Source organism: Solanum stenotomum, chromosome 12, assembly GCF_019186545.1.
Source record: "Solanum stenotomum isolate F172 chromosome 12, ASM1918654v1, whole genome shotgun sequence".
NCBI lineage: Eukaryota > Viridiplantae > Streptophyta > Magnoliopsida > Solanales > Solanaceae > Solanum > Solanum stenotomum.
Window position 1 is genome coordinate 17,465,319 of NC_064293.1, and position 15,661 is coordinate 17,480,979.

Sequence of the window (15,661 nt, forward strand, 5' to 3'; positions counted from 1 at the left end):
GGGGGGGGAGGGGGGCTAGCCGGGTGGGGAGGTGGGTGATCGATTATCGGGATGGAAAAATAAAAATTTGAAGTTGAAAATATTTTTTAAAAACAAACTTCAATTTATTTTATTTTTTTTGAAGAGGGTTAGGGGCTGATAGGGGGCAAATGGGGGCCGAGGGTAGTGGGTGGGGGTAAAAATTAAAAAAAAATGAAATTAGAAATACCTTTTAAAAACAATTTTTAATATTTTTTTTGGGAGGGGGTCGGGGTAGGGGTGAAGATGGGGTAAAAAAATTGAATTTAAAAATAAGCTTTAAATTTTTATTTCTTTTTTGCGGTCGGGGGGCTAATTTGAGGGTAGGGACAAAATAAATTGATTTTTTCAACAAAAAAGTAATTGTAATTTGAAGTTGAAAGAGAAGTTTGGAAAATGTTTTCCTTAAGTTTTGAAGAGAAGTCGTTTTCCTTAAATTTGAGGAAAATGAATTGATTTGAAAAACATTTTCCAAAACATTTAACCCAACCAAACATGAGAAAATTGGAAAACATTTTTCGGAAAATGTTTTCCTTCATACCAAACACACCCAAAATCTTCATGTATTTATGCATACAAATTTAATTATTTTTTGTCAAATTAGTTCAAAAACTTTGCATATCACCTATTTTATAATTAATTAAGTTCATAGCTTAGATTTTTTAAATTTTGCAATTAAAAAATTCTCTAATTTTAAATTTAAAGTAGATATTCTAACATTAAAAATATTTGTTAATATAACCCATATCTTATGTAAAAAAAAAAAAAAACCATAGATTACAAAGTAAAAGGAAAAAAAATCTAATTTTGTAAAATATTCAAAATATGAAATATTTATCCTCTACTAATTTATAATTTGAATATTTAAAATGGTTAAAAATGTATTGACGAAGAATAATGTCTTGGAATTTTATAAGCCTCAACTTGTTCAGTAAGAAACTTTTAGCCAAAAGTAATGTATCTCTAATTGCTTTCAAAATTTTCTTGACTGCTTCCTCTTAACTTTTCTCAAAATCATATTTTTAAAATCCTCATACTATTTCAACATTTATATGAATTGGAACAATTAAATTAATTCAAATAATTAAAGAAAATTCTTAGACATTCTTAGTATAATTTGTAAATATACGCTTTTCTCAATGAAACAAATTTCTATTATATTTATGAAGAATGGACAATTAGATCATTTCAATGATGAAAATTTTAAAATAAATAAAATAATGTTCAAAATTTGACTGTAAAAGTGGATTTTGGCAAATAAAATTATCAGAAAACTCTATTATGTTAGCTGCATTCAGTACCCCTAACGGACACTATGAGTAGTTGGTCATGCCTTTTGGAGTAAAAAATGCCCCACAAATATTCCAAAGAAAAATGGATAAAATATTCTCAGACAACTCAGAGAATTACTCAACTTAAAGTTAATAAGAATGAGTAAAAGTCTTCATAGTAGCCCAGCGTTTATGGTAAGAAACCATGCTGAAATAAAAAGAGGAAAAGCTCGAATGGTAATAAATTATAAAGAGCTAAATAAAAATTGCATATTTGATGAATATTTTATCCCAAATAAGAATAATTTAATTAACCTTGCAAAAGGAAAAACTTATTTTTCAAAATTTGATTGTAAAAGTGGATTTCGACAAATAAAATTATCAGAAAACTCTATTCTGTTAACTGCATTCAGTACCCCTAACGGACACTATGAGTGGTTGGTCATGCCTTTTGGACTAAAAAATGCCCCACAAATATTTCAAAGAAAAATGGATAAAATATTCTCAGAAAAGAAATTTTTAATTGTCTATATATATGACATACTAATATGTTCTAAAACATATGAAGAGCATTTGAAACATCTGAAAGAATTTTCAGAAATTTATTTAAAAAAGGGAATTGTTTTAAGCCAAAAGAAGGCAGATATAAATAAAAATGAAATAGAATTCTTAGGAATGATTATTTCAAAAAATGGGATAGAACTCCAAGCACATATCTCAAAAAAGATTATACAATTTCCTGATAAATTAACAACAAAACAGGAAATACAAAATTTTTTAGAATGTCTAAATTATGCAAGAGAATTTATTCCTGATTTAGCACAAAAAAGGAATATGCTGCAAAAATTAATAAGAAAATTCAACATACTTGGATGAACACACATAGTGTATTAAAAAATTAAAAGAAGAATGTACCAAGTTACCAAAACATAGATTGCCTGAAGATAATGACAATCTGGTATTACAAACAGACGCATCTGATTATCACTGGAGAGCATTATTGTAAACCGATTTAAATGAAATTTGCAGGTACACAAGTGGAACCTTTAATGATGCAGAAACAAGATATTCAACAAATGAAAAGGAATTATTAGCCATTGTTAAAGGAATTAGAAAATTTTCTATGTTCCTTCTACCAAAACAACTTGTTATTAAAATTGATAACACGCAGGTGTCAGGTTTAATATTTAACAAGCTTCCTTCTAAACCTCTATACAAAAGATTGCATCGATGGCAAGTGTTATTATCCTTTTATTCATTTACAATAGAATATATTCAAGGAAGTGACAATTTTCTTGCAGATTTTATCTCCAGAAATGTCCAATATGGACAATCGGACGCAAATCCTGTTAACCAGGAAATATGAAAAAATTGAAACTGTGAATGAATCCATAGATAATAAAAGCCAAAGGCTATTCAAAATCAGAGATGAACTGTCAAAGTTTTCTAAACAAGCTCGGATGTTACAATCCGAAATACATCAACTCAGCAAAGAACAAGCTGAAAACATGAGAGAATTTTTACTCTTGTGTGAACATTTGGATACATGTCCAAAGCAGAATTCAATTCTAAAAGGGAATATTAATCCCAATAAAGTGGCAGGAGATGTCCCACTAGCACCTAGTGCCCAAAACATCTCAAAGGTAAGCACGGATAAATATGAAGGAAAAAGCCGAGCAATAATTGATTGTTCTACTTCGAAAGAAGAAACAAGCACATCTTCAATAAAAGCTGAAAAAATTATCTCTGGAAACTAGAAAGCAGTGCTAACAAAGTTCCTTCAAGAGCAAAGGTTTTTTCTTCTTTTCAGGTTGGCAAATAGCACCTTAAAGAAGAAGAGTATCTTGCATTTACAAGACACATTTACAACCTCCCAGAAGAAAGCGGAGAAACATTTGGTGTTTTAGGAACAACAAGTTTATTTTCGAGAATATCAATATTTCCTAATGGATCACCGGGTTTTACAGCCCAATTATTTGAATTTGGATATTTAGATCGAGTATATGCAAAATTGGATCTAAATGAAATATCACAATTACCATCAAAACTATTCAATTCAGTTAAAAACTATGTCCAAGGAGATGGTGTTTATTGCAGATTTTTCAGCATTTCTATGGAAAGCAAAGATTTGCAAGCTTATTACACTCAACTACATATCAGTTGAAAAAATAAAAGATTTTAATGTCAAAGCCACAGGAGTGGACAAAAAACTTCCTCATTTGAATAAAAAGTGGATTCAAACTAGGCGAACGTTAGGAATAAAAGCATTATATTTTATTCTTAAACGATTCTACAATGAAGACTGCAAGGTCCTAGATCAAGATCATGAAAAGTGTAAAAGATAATGGAGAAAAAGTTAGAATAATTGTCAAAGAGCAATTAGAAAAATTGCAGATTTGCAAAATGAGTTATATTCAAAAATATACTTGTGAATTCGAAGAATACTACTATAAAATATTTGACAGTAATCAAGAAATGAAATCATATTTGGAAAAGTATTACCAAAAATTACCAGGCTTTTGGGCCAAATATTTCAGAGAAGAATACGATGAAGAAAACATTAAAGGAGACACTCTAGGTCAAAGAATATCGTTTCTGAACAACAGTCTTGGTCAACTATGTATGGCACATAACGTACAAAGAAAAGCCAAAAGAATTAATACACAAATTTATTGTCTTGATACAAATGCAACAACTCAATGGAGATGTGATGATAACAAACCTTATAAAAAAAGGAAAAAGATTAAGAAAGGATTAATCAAAAGAAAAAATATTTCTAAACAAAATTATATACCTAAAAAAAGGTATTATAAAAAGAGAAATAACTTTAGAAAAACAAAACCAATAGATATATGTAAATGTTATAACTGTGGTGAAGAAGGTCATAAAAGTTACAAATGTAACAAGAAAATAGTAAAAATCTCAAAAATAGATAGAATAGACATAGACTCTGATTTAGAATCGGTAAAATCAATAAGAAGCGAAGACTTCTTTGAAGAACTTTGTGAAGAATACTCAACAAACTCAGAAGAATCAGAGTAAATAAGTAAAGAAATTCAAAAAGAAGAAAACTCAGTTCAAATTGTAGAAACTGAAGAAGATCAAAGAGAGTACGCCTTAAAAGCTACCTTTGATGGTGAGAAGTTTAGAAAAATCCAAGGATTAAAATTAAATCTAAAAGCAGAAGATAATCTACTTAGTAGAATGCAAAGAATGTTTGCAAGAGACAAAATTTCTTATCATGAATATCAGGAAATAGAAAAGGTTATAGAAATTATACAAACAACAGGAAAACATAAATTAAACATGTTAACTAAACAAATGATAGATCAAATCCTTAGAAAAATTTCAGAAAAGAAAAGGAAAAACATGAATTATGTTCATTTAGGAGGAATCCAAATATTAGTCAAATCGACTTTTAAAGAAGGAATCAATTGTCCAATAGTCATAAATCTATCAGATGAAAGATTCAAGTGTGCAGTGAGGGTGCTTGTAAATCACTAGGTAGCCTAGCTCGACCCAAGCAATGCCTAAAAGTCCCATGCCTTTCTTGGTCGGACCAACCCAATCGGCGATTTCCGACAAGTCTTTCTGAATTGGAAGAACAAGAAGCGGAACTAGCTCGACCTAGAATTCATAATAAGCTCAAAACACTCAAAATAAGGCGAAATGGTCTGGTGAACCCTTATACTTGTATCAGTTTGTATTCTGAATCCTTCTACTTACACTTTTGTCATCTGGACCCTTAAACTCAATTAAAATGAGACTTTTAAGCCCCTCCAACCATGTGTGTAGCTCACTCTCCCTTATATAATTGACATGTCATATCCACGTCAGATATATTAATGCCACATCATAATTATTTCATAACTATTTTTTAAAAATTATTCACCAAAATTATTTAATAAAATGTAAAATAATAACATTTTAATATATTATTGGCATTTCTAATTCTCCCTATTTCACGACCAAAAGAAAGCCATCGCTGGCGTCGTCGCCATTTTTGCCGGCGAAATCACATATACTTTCTCCCTCACCCATCTTCATCTCCGCCACACACCATCACTTTTTTTCTTTCCTCCTCCAACCTCCACAGTAACAACAACCTAAACCACCGCACAATCAAATCTGGCCAAACTTTTCGTAATCCTCACACCCCAAATTGCTTACAAATACAATTTCACACCAACCTCTGCCGTGAAACTCGTCAAAATCTACCCATTATAGTTTCTCCCCTTCCCATTGTTTCATGGCCCAAACCATCGCCGTCGTCGCCATTATTGCCGGTGAAACCACTCATATTCCTTCCTTTACCTGCCTTCATCTCCGCCACATGTCACGACCATTTTCCTTTCCTTCTCCAACCTCACAAAACCAACAACCTAAGCCAACACACCAAATCTAGCCGAAAAATAGATTGTGGAAAAAAAGAAAAAAAGGGATGGGCAGGGGATAAATATGGCTGAAAATGAGGTGTAATGGGTGAAGAAGAAGGAGTTTTTTAATTAATGGTTTAAAAAAATTATAATTTTAAATATTTTTTAAGTAAAAATGTTCCTCACTCGCCTTAATAGACGTGTAGTTACACACTTTTGCCAACTCAGACATCTTACTGCCACATAAGTCTGGTCAATGGTCAGAGAGGTTTGTTAAATTGTGTTTTATTGAGTTTAAGGGTCCAGATGACAAAGGTGTAAGTAGAAGGGTTCAGAATACAAAATGATACAAGTATAAGGGTCCACCATACCATTTCACCTCAAAATAATAATCTAACAATACAATTATGCATAGAATATAAAGCAATAAGTTATTATTTGCCAATAACGTAGTATAAATATAAACTTTTAGCCGAATACCACTCCACAATTTGGCATATGTAGTTAGAGATAATCTAAAAAATGAAGAGAGATCAAAGAGCCTAGCTAGGGGTGTGTAATGACCCTCTTGGTCATTTCTGTGTCTTGCCTTCTGTGCGTCGTTTAGAGCGTTCCTATAGCGACCCCAAGTCATTTATGACTTGCTGGGACTGATAGTTCGGTCACCTGGTCGTTCGTTTGGTCCTGGTGTGAGTTTTTGTGTTTTGGAGCTTATGAACCTTGAACGATCATTTTCGATCAAAAGTTCAAGAAGATGACATCGGAATCATTTTCTGACGATTTCATCAGCTCCGGAAGGGTCATTTTAGGCTAGTAGCGTGGTCGACCTGACTCCCGAGATTTTCAGTGTGAGTCGGTGCGATTAGGCATTTTAGCCTTTGAAATTTGGCATAAGGTTGACTTTGGTCAACATTTTGAGTAAACGCGCTCGGATGAGAATTCCGTCAGCGTGGTTAGCTCCGGAATGTCGAGTTTGGTCTAGATTGACCTTTCTTTTGTGTCTGGAGGTTTTCGATATCTTTCCGAGCCCTTTTGTGGGTTTTGACTTAAAAGGGCTTTTGGAAGTGGGACCCACTTTTTATCGAAATGACCTCTGATGGAAATTTCGACTGCGCCGTTGAGTCTGGAATATCGAATTTGGTATGGTTGCATATCTCGTTTGCGTGCACGGGGTTCCGAACGAGATCGGAGCACCCCGTCGGAGTTTTAATTTTTTTGAAAATTGCAGAAAATCTGCTATTAATTGCAGAAAATCAGTCATTTTCCCCAAACTTCAAACCCTCATCTCTCTCTCATCTCTCAACCGATTTGGGTGATCCAAAAGGCTAAGTTGTGAGATTTTTCGAGGACAACGTGTTGGTGAGCTCGGATAGTGATTTGGAGTCCCCGTTTGAGGTAAATTTCGAAAAACACCTGCTGCCAGACCCCTTTTGTGAGTTTGTTTTTGGGAATTTTTAAGACTTGTTTTCTTAGCCATTTTAGATCCGATTTTGGTGATTTTTGAGGCTATCTTGAGTGGTTTTTCGAGGAGAACATTGTGGTGTTGTTAGATTTTACTGTAGATCGCCCGTTTTTGGTAAAAACGCTGAATTAGCTGCTGTCCCATTTCAATTCTTTTGAGAAAATTTGGGTTTTAGTTGCTTGTTGATATTGTGTTGTTCCCGAGCCCCGAATTGTGTCCCATTATGGGAAATGAGCTGGGGGAACTGGTTAGGACCCACTTTTGGGGCTAATTTCGGAATTTTCTGTGTGGGTCCCACGATTCCCGTTTTGACTCCAAAATTGACCCGTCTCTGTTTGTTGTGATTTTGGTGTCTAAACGACCGTATTAACGTTGTGATACTATTTTTGATAGCGGGGGAGCGTTTCGAGACCATTCGGAAAGGAAAATCTCCGGAGAAGTGATTTTGGAGCGCGTGTGATCGGCTTTAAGGTAGGCTACGGTTTTTTCCTCTCTTAGATTGAGCTCGAGAATGTGAATGCATGTTGATTAGTTGGGATTTGGGTTGGGTAGTCATTGAATCTTGCATAGGTGTTAAGAAATCATGTTTTCGGCCTATTTCGGGAATTATCCGGTAACTGTGAGCATGCTTTGTGTTATTAATGGATCCTCCTCGATATGTGGAGTGCTTGCATGCTTAATTATTGTTTATTTGAAGAATGTTGGGCCTTAGTTTAGGTTTGACTAGGGCTTGCCTTAGAAATACATTATTCGGATCCAATAGGCCTTAGTTTTGCCCCGACGTCGCTCGGTCGGCTTAGATCCTTGTAGACTGGTGTAGCAGACTTGAGTCTGATAGTTTGGGCCTTAGTTAAGCGATACTCTTTCTCCGACTATAGTTATTCTTATTTTTCCTCGATGTTACGGCTTCACGAGTTACATCGGCGACACTAGTTCTACTTCGCGATTTTAATTTGATTTTTGATTTGGTTCCAAGGACTTTCATTGATTGGCTATGTGTGGACGGCGTTCCACAGATATTTATGAGTATGGATCAATTGGGACTCTTTCAGCAGCTACATTGGCACTTATATAGAGCATCCGGTTTGAGGTCCGGCCTCTATTGCCCAGATACTTATATAGAGCATCCGGTTTAAGGTCCGGCCTCTATTGCTCAGACACCTATATAGAGCATCCGGTTAGAGTTCCGGCCTCTTATACTTGATACTTGTGATTGGTTACTTGGGTACTTCTGCTGAGCATCCGGTTCGAGGTCCGGCCTCAGTGCTGTCAGATTCTACTAATTAGGGTTGAGGTTCTGGTTCGATGTTCTTCGTTCTTGGGTTCTTTTATGCAATTCTCTTTAGTTATAGTTATTCTGTGTACTCGTCGGGCTTATGGGGGTCCGTTCGGGTTTTTATTTAACTTGCGCACGAGTGTACCTTCTGGGCTTATGGGGGTCCAGTTAGGTGTAGTTAGCTTATAGATTACTTTAGTTAGTTCTTTGTACACTCGTGTGCATTTCATTGTTAGTTAGATTTTCGTTCTTGACTTCGGTTTGCGTATTCCTTCTTTTCATATTGCCTTTACTTTTCAAGTTCAGTCGGCCTATGATGCCTACTGGGTACCTGTTGTTTTGGTACTCATGCTACGCTCTGCATCTATTTCGTGATGCAGGTCCGGGCACTAGTAGCCAGCGTTGATCGAGCTTGGAGCAGACTGATCCGGAGACGGGAGTGAGCACACGACGTTTTGTACTATTTCAGTCTCCATCTGTATATATAGACTTGTCTTTTACCTTTCGAGACAGTCCAGTCTCTGTTGTCCACTTTTGGGACTTGTACTCATTTTGTTAGTAGCTCTGTACCAGTGACTTCCAGGTTCTGGGAGGGATCTTTATTTGTATATATGTTTTTGGTTTGCTTCCGCCTGTTTATATTGTTATTTGCCTTCTCTTGTTTAGTTTCTACCCTCAGACCCATTACTTGTTGTTCCGGGTTACGGGGTGGCTTACCTACTGGTGGGTTATAGTAGGTGCCATCATGACTTGAGAAATCGGGTCGTGACAGGGTGTACATGACCGGGTTAGTTCGGGTTTTTCAAATATCAAATCAAACCATTTGTGTCAGATTTTTAAATTTATAAACCAAACCAAACCAATAAAACTCGGATTTTTTAACCTCGGGTTTTTTTAGATTTTTTCGGGTTTTTCAGATTTTTGGGTTTTTTCAGATTTTTCTGATAAAGTATTCATACATACATATAATTTACTTGTACTTCAAATGTTTCTTTAGTCCTACCAAAATACAACTATCTAAGGTGTTTCTTAAGAAAATAACACATAATATGATATGAGTAATGACACTAAAATATCCAACAAAAAAATAATAATAATGAAATCGCGTATAACAAGTCATAATTTAAAAGTACTAAATCATGCTAAAATAAGTTTAATAAATATTAGTTACATGACTAAATATTGAAGGGAATTAAAATTAGATTATCTATTTGAATTGTCTAAACGAATGTAAAACCAAAAAACAAATATTCAATATTATTGTCATTCTTAGTGTTGAATTGATTTTCTTTTTGCATTAGTATTAATTTCATTTTGATTTAAGCTTTATTATAATTACCAACATCTGTGGACTATAATCTTTATTGAACCATTCAGACTTCTAAGTTTCAAACTTGAAATAATATATTAAAAAATAAAAACTATGAAAAAGTATAAGAAATATTTAAAAATTATATCAAAGTAAATATTTTTATGTATAAAATAAAATTTTAAAATTATATATATAATGTCGGGTTGATTTGGTCTCGGGTTGATTTTTTTTAGTTAAAACCAAACCAACCCAAATATAGTCGAATTTTTTTTTCAATACCAAACCAAGTCAAACCAACCACTAGTCGGATTTTTTTTCTCGATTTGCGGTTTGGTTCGGTTTTCGGTTTGATTTTGTACACCCCTAAGCCTAGCAGCTGATTACATATGTAAAATGAAAGAGGAAAGTTGTTAATGAGATAGAGAATGAATACACCTTTAAGCCTTGGAAGGAATTTAATTAGCTGTAGAGAGAATATGCTTAGGAAAATAGTGAGGATTAACAGAGTTTAAACAGCTATTAGAAATTAAATATAATCATTAATGTTGCAAGTATTTAAAAAAATTAAACTTTTCTAATTAGTGCTAATTTGTAGATAATCAGTTATGTAGATTAGGAAAACGTCCTAAATTTAATTGGAGAAATTACTACATGTTATAATTATACTAAATGCACCACTATGTTCTTAGCCGTTACATAATTTATTTTGATAGTAAAGGTAAATGTAAAAATGCCAATAGTAAGGAAAGAGAGTAACTGTTAATAATAAGGAAAGAGAGTAAATATTTAAAAAGTTTTTTTAAGAAAAAAAAAAAGAAAAAATTCTAAGAAAATAAATAAATAGTAATAGAGGCCAATGAAGCATGTCACATCAGTGGGTTTTTTTTCAACTATATATATATATATATATATATATATAGAGATAGATAGATAGATAGATAGATTATTAGGAGTGTAATAAATATATCTAAATGCTGACTAGACCAAATATGTGTATACACACACCCAAGCGCGTCTTTCCCAAATTTTTCGTATACACACTCAAGCGTGTTTAACCCAAAAAGAGAAGTGCATGGTTAATTAGGTTTGATTAACTACTGGAGATGACAGTTGATGAGACCTCAATGCTTGATATACTTATTGTTTTGCCCCACCTCTCATTCAAACTAAAGAGCCTTTCGGATGAGGAACTTGATTTTGTTATGATAGTGAATAATTCTCTCCATATGAGCTATCATTTGAAATTGAGTTAAGCTAAAAGTTTATTTTTCTTATCAAGTAATGTTTGTTATGTGTTGTCTCAATATTTATATCATTCTGACAGTTTAAATTTATGAAATGTCATTTACTCTATGTTTACCAAGTATAAGAATAAATGGTAAGTTAATACAAGGAAGCTAAATTTGTTGGGCCTGTGCTAAGCACATGCATATTATATCTAGTTGTAGTGAAAAAAAGAGAAGTTTATTTCCACTGTTTTCACGTATAAATAAAGAGAAGCAAAGTTGGAAAATTCTTCCCTTTGAAATAAGTTACGCCAGCTAGTAAGGAAAAACATATGTAACTACTTTTATACTAGTCAACCCTCCTCCTTTATTTGCATTGTGCATAGGCGCTAGCTAATACCAAAATTTATTGCATAATAATTGATGAAAGTGTCAATGATTTCCAATCTCCACCTCTTTTCTAACATTTTTAGAATCTTTGCTTTTAGTGAAAAGAGCTTCCATTTCTTCCAAAGACTTTCCTTTAGTCTCAGGCAAGAAAAAGTAGAAAAAGATCAAAGCGATGACTGATATCCCAGCAAACATGAAGAAAACACCTGCAATTGTCATTGCTGACATCATTGACAAAAATGTCATAGAAACTGTTGCATTCATCAACCTGTTAACTGCAACACCAATTCCGACTCCTAAACCCCTATACCTAAGAGGAAAAATCTCAGCAGTATATACCCAAGTAACAGGCGCAAGCCCAACATTGAAAAATGCCACATATGAATAAGTTGTAATTATGCTAAGGACCAAAGTCCATACAAGTTTGCCACCAGATTGCTCTGCCAAAGTCAAGAAAGTCCCAAGTCCAGTTAATGCCAAAACCATCCCACTTACACTCGTTAACACTAGCTTTCTCCTACCAACTCTGTCAATCAAGATAGTCGACAACACTATGAATGAGAACTTAGTTAATCCAACACCACATGTCGCAAGAATTTGGTGTTTATGGTCATGTACCCCTGCTTTCGCAAATATTCTGTGACTATATAATATCACAGCTTCAATTCCAGTTGCATGTTCAAAGAAATGAATTCCTATACCAGCAAGTAAAATCCTTTGAAGTGATTTTGTTGGTTTTAGAAGCAATTCTTTCCAAACACCTTCGTCTTGTTTCTTTACTGAATTTGAAATCTTGACAACATCATCATCACAATTTTCATCCATGCCTAAATTTCTTTTAACCTCCCTTAATCGGAATTCAGCTTCTTCAGGAGAATTTGAAACTTTGTGCATTATTTCCTTGCCTTCTCTTAGACGGCCTTTCATTATCAACCATCTAGGAGACTCTGGCATTCTGAGAATGCCAATCGCCAAAAAAACTGAAGGGATTGCAGCAAGGCCTAACATAATTCTCCAACCAATTCTCAGAGGCAATCCAGCAAAAACATAATTAGACAAATAACCAAGCAAAATACCCGTGCTAATTCCAATTTCTGGAAGAGATGACAGAAATCCACGAGTCGATGGAGATGAAACTTCTGCTGAATAAACTGGTGCAATCATAAGTGCAAAACCAACACCAACTCCGGCAATACATCGGCCTAACAATAGAATCGTGTAATTTGGACCGTATCCCATTACAACGGATCCTAAAAAGAAAAGTATCGAAGCTATAACTATAGTGTAACGTCGGCCAACATAATCAGAGGTTCTTCCAGCACTGAGTGACCCAATTAAAGCACATAAATTAAGTATCCCTGCTAGAACTTCTGTTTTCACATCACTGATATGAAATTCTTTTTTCACAAAAATCATTGCTCCACTCATCACTCCGGTATCTGAATTCAAACATAAAATTCTCGTTAGACTATTTTTGAAAACGAAATTTCTTGTAATTTAAATAAATCCTAACTTTATATCAACATGACTGAAGAAAAATAAATACATTAGAAAACTAACCATAGCCAAAGATGATAGATATCATGGAAGCAACAATGGAACAAGCACAAGCATATTTGTTAATCTTTTTTAAACTTGGTCCTTCACCCTTCTCCATAATTTTTCAATGCAATAATATGTTTGATAATAAAATATTTGATATATAGTAGTAAAGTAAAACACTACTGACACTTGATTCACTACCTTTTATGAACTTCACTAATTTTGAGCCTATATATATAGAAAAAAAAAATCTTATTCTAATTATATTTCCTATTTATTTGGGTTTTCAGTTTTCTAAAACGGCTATCTCCTTAATTAATTAGTTGTTAGTTGAGTATATGTGGATAAGAATTGAAAGTCCTACGATTTCTGATGTGGCATTTGAACAGCGACCCATTTGTATCGGGAGAGAGTTTTCTTTGAAGGGAGGTTTCTGAAATTATCTCTAAATTTTATTATGGTCTTTATTATGCTGATCTCAAGACGTATCCACTTATCCATACACAATTCAGATTACGAGAATTAAATTTGGGTTAATCCTAAAAGGTGTTGGATTTGGATAAGGTTTTGATTTGGTATTTATTAGGAAAATTAGTAATACTGTATTGTGTCTTTACATCTTGCATAAGAGATACATTAGAAAACATTTGTCTGTTTATAAATATTTACCTTTTTTTCCAATATAAAATAAAATAGGTTTGACTTTCAGAAACCACATTTTATTTTACAAATTAATTAAACGTCGAACTAGTTTTTATTTAAAGTGGGTCTAATGTATACTCCTTTCAATCCATTTTTACTAGTCGTGCTTGTTAGGTTAATTTAAAATTTTCCTTATTTTGAAAAATATTTTTATTGGAAGTGTTTTTATAAAAAAAAAAAATCAAAAAAAATACTTTGTGTTTGGCTAATTAATTTACTTGTTGACGATATTAGAATTTATAACAATAGTTTTTGCAAGGTTCCAAAAGTGTTTTTGAAAAAAAAATGTGTTTTTAGATTCTAAAATGTAGTTCTTACTTCTTACTACTACTCAATAACATCTATTTTCCCTAAAAATTGGCCAAACAACTCAAAATTTTAAAACAAACACTTTTAGAAAGAAAAAAAAATGATTTCCAAAAATTTTGTCAAACAAACTATGTATATCCCTTAAGGAAACATTAATAAAAAAAAATAGATTATATCGCCCCTTATTTATTACTTAATCTTAATTTAATACTATTATTTTCTTTTCATTAAATTAATCTCTTTCCATATTTATTAAAACAATGGATAAGCGTTAGAAAAAAGTTAATTCCATTTTAATTTTAAAAATTACAATTATTATAGTTAAATCAAGTATTTTTAGTAATCCTAACAAGTAAAATAACAGCATGAAATATTCATACTTTTGACCTTAATACTTCCTAACTTGTAAATCTTTGGTTACCTATAAATATAACACCAATTTATATCTAAACTAATAAACAACCTACCTCCTTTATGAGCCATAATTTTATTAGGAAATAAAACATTGATTTTGTCAACTAATTGTATCCACTTTAATTTGAGATCTCAACTTGAATTAGTCATAAATGTTGTAGATTATATTTAATACAAAAAAGATGATAATACACTTTTATTATACTTGAGTGGACAACTGGACATTAGTAATTTTGTCAAGTTGAATCTAATTGGTTTTTCTCATGCTTGTTCTAGAAGAATGGATTTATTTACCTCTTCAATTTATCTTTTCTCTATTCAGGGTTGTCCTTTGACATTATTTTTTATTTTATGTTATAATTTCAATTCAAGTTTTCATCTCGATTTTTGCCCTAAATCTTCAGATTTTCATTAGATTTCCTAATATTGTCTTCTTCAACTGCAATGTTCTTCTTCAACAATCATTTTCTTTCTTTCATTTCTCTTTTTCGTTTTCTATTTGTTTGTTCCGATAAATCTTTATTTTTATTTTTTAGGCTTTCAAATACTCTTTTGAGTGATTTTCATGTGAGAAATTATTTTTAAGTTAACAACAAATATATGATAATCATGTTATTATTTATATTAGTGTGAGTTAATAATAAGATGTCGACACGTGTATAATATATTATTTTGTATTTGTTCATAACAAATTTTATTTACTTTTATAAAATTTGAATAATTTAATTCAAAGTCTAGAATACTAGATGTGCCTAAAACAATTTTTTTGGGATAATTTCAGAGATCTCCCCTCAAGTTTGGCCTCATTTTACTAATTTTCCTTATAGTTTTCGAAATTACAATTATCTCCTTTATTTTGATGTGAGAAATTTTATGTTGTGTGATAGAGAACTGGTAATAGGTAAACAAATTTCTAGCCCTTTGTTGGACCGTGCTTAGCACGGGCCTCGGCCTATCTAGTATATATAGTGAATTTTACATAAATCTCATAAGGTTCGTTTGGTTTGAAGACAAGTTATCATCGAAATATTTATTTCGGAATTACTTATCCTGAGTTTATTTCTTATTTATTGTTTGGTGTATTATATTAAAGATAATAGGCATTGCTTCCTTTCTAAAAAAAAAATTGTTTGTTTACAAAAATGCTCTCCACCTTATTTAACTTCTATACATATTTTTATAGAGCTTTTGTTATAGGCATAGCAATATTTTACTCTAAACACATTGGTAAAATAATATTCTGTTGTCCACAAAAATATAATTATTTTCTGCAATTTGTTTTTACCTTATCTAAAATACGCAAAAACTTGATATCTACAGCAAGCATGCATATATATATATATATATATATATATATATATAT

The 15,661-nt window shown here is 32.4% G+C and overlaps 1 protein-coding gene across 3 annotated transcripts in view; it reads right to left on the reverse strand.

The window, feature by feature from the left end:
• The window catches only part of LOC125847534 (probable polyol transporter 6), a 73,933-nt gene that overhangs the window by 24,868 nt on the left and 33,404 nt on the right, over nt 1-15,661 (reverse strand). Inside the window, exons 1-2 of one of the 3 annotated variants that reach the window (XM_049527144.1) lie at nt 12,892-13,073; nt 11,366-12,770 (exon numbers count right to left, since the gene is read on the reverse strand). The exons of 1 other annotated variant lie outside the window; for it this stretch is intronic. In XM_049527144.1, the coding sequence (XP_049383101.1) occupies nt 11,374-12,770; nt 12,892-12,988 (1,494 nt within the window). In that variant the 5' untranslated portion in view covers nt 12,989-13,073 and the 3' untranslated portion in view covers nt 11,366-11,373. Of the gene's footprint in view, nt 1-11,365; nt 12,771-12,891; nt 13,074-15,661 lie in introns of those variants that run through there. One more of the 3 variants, XM_049527143.1, reaches the window with a different exon arrangement.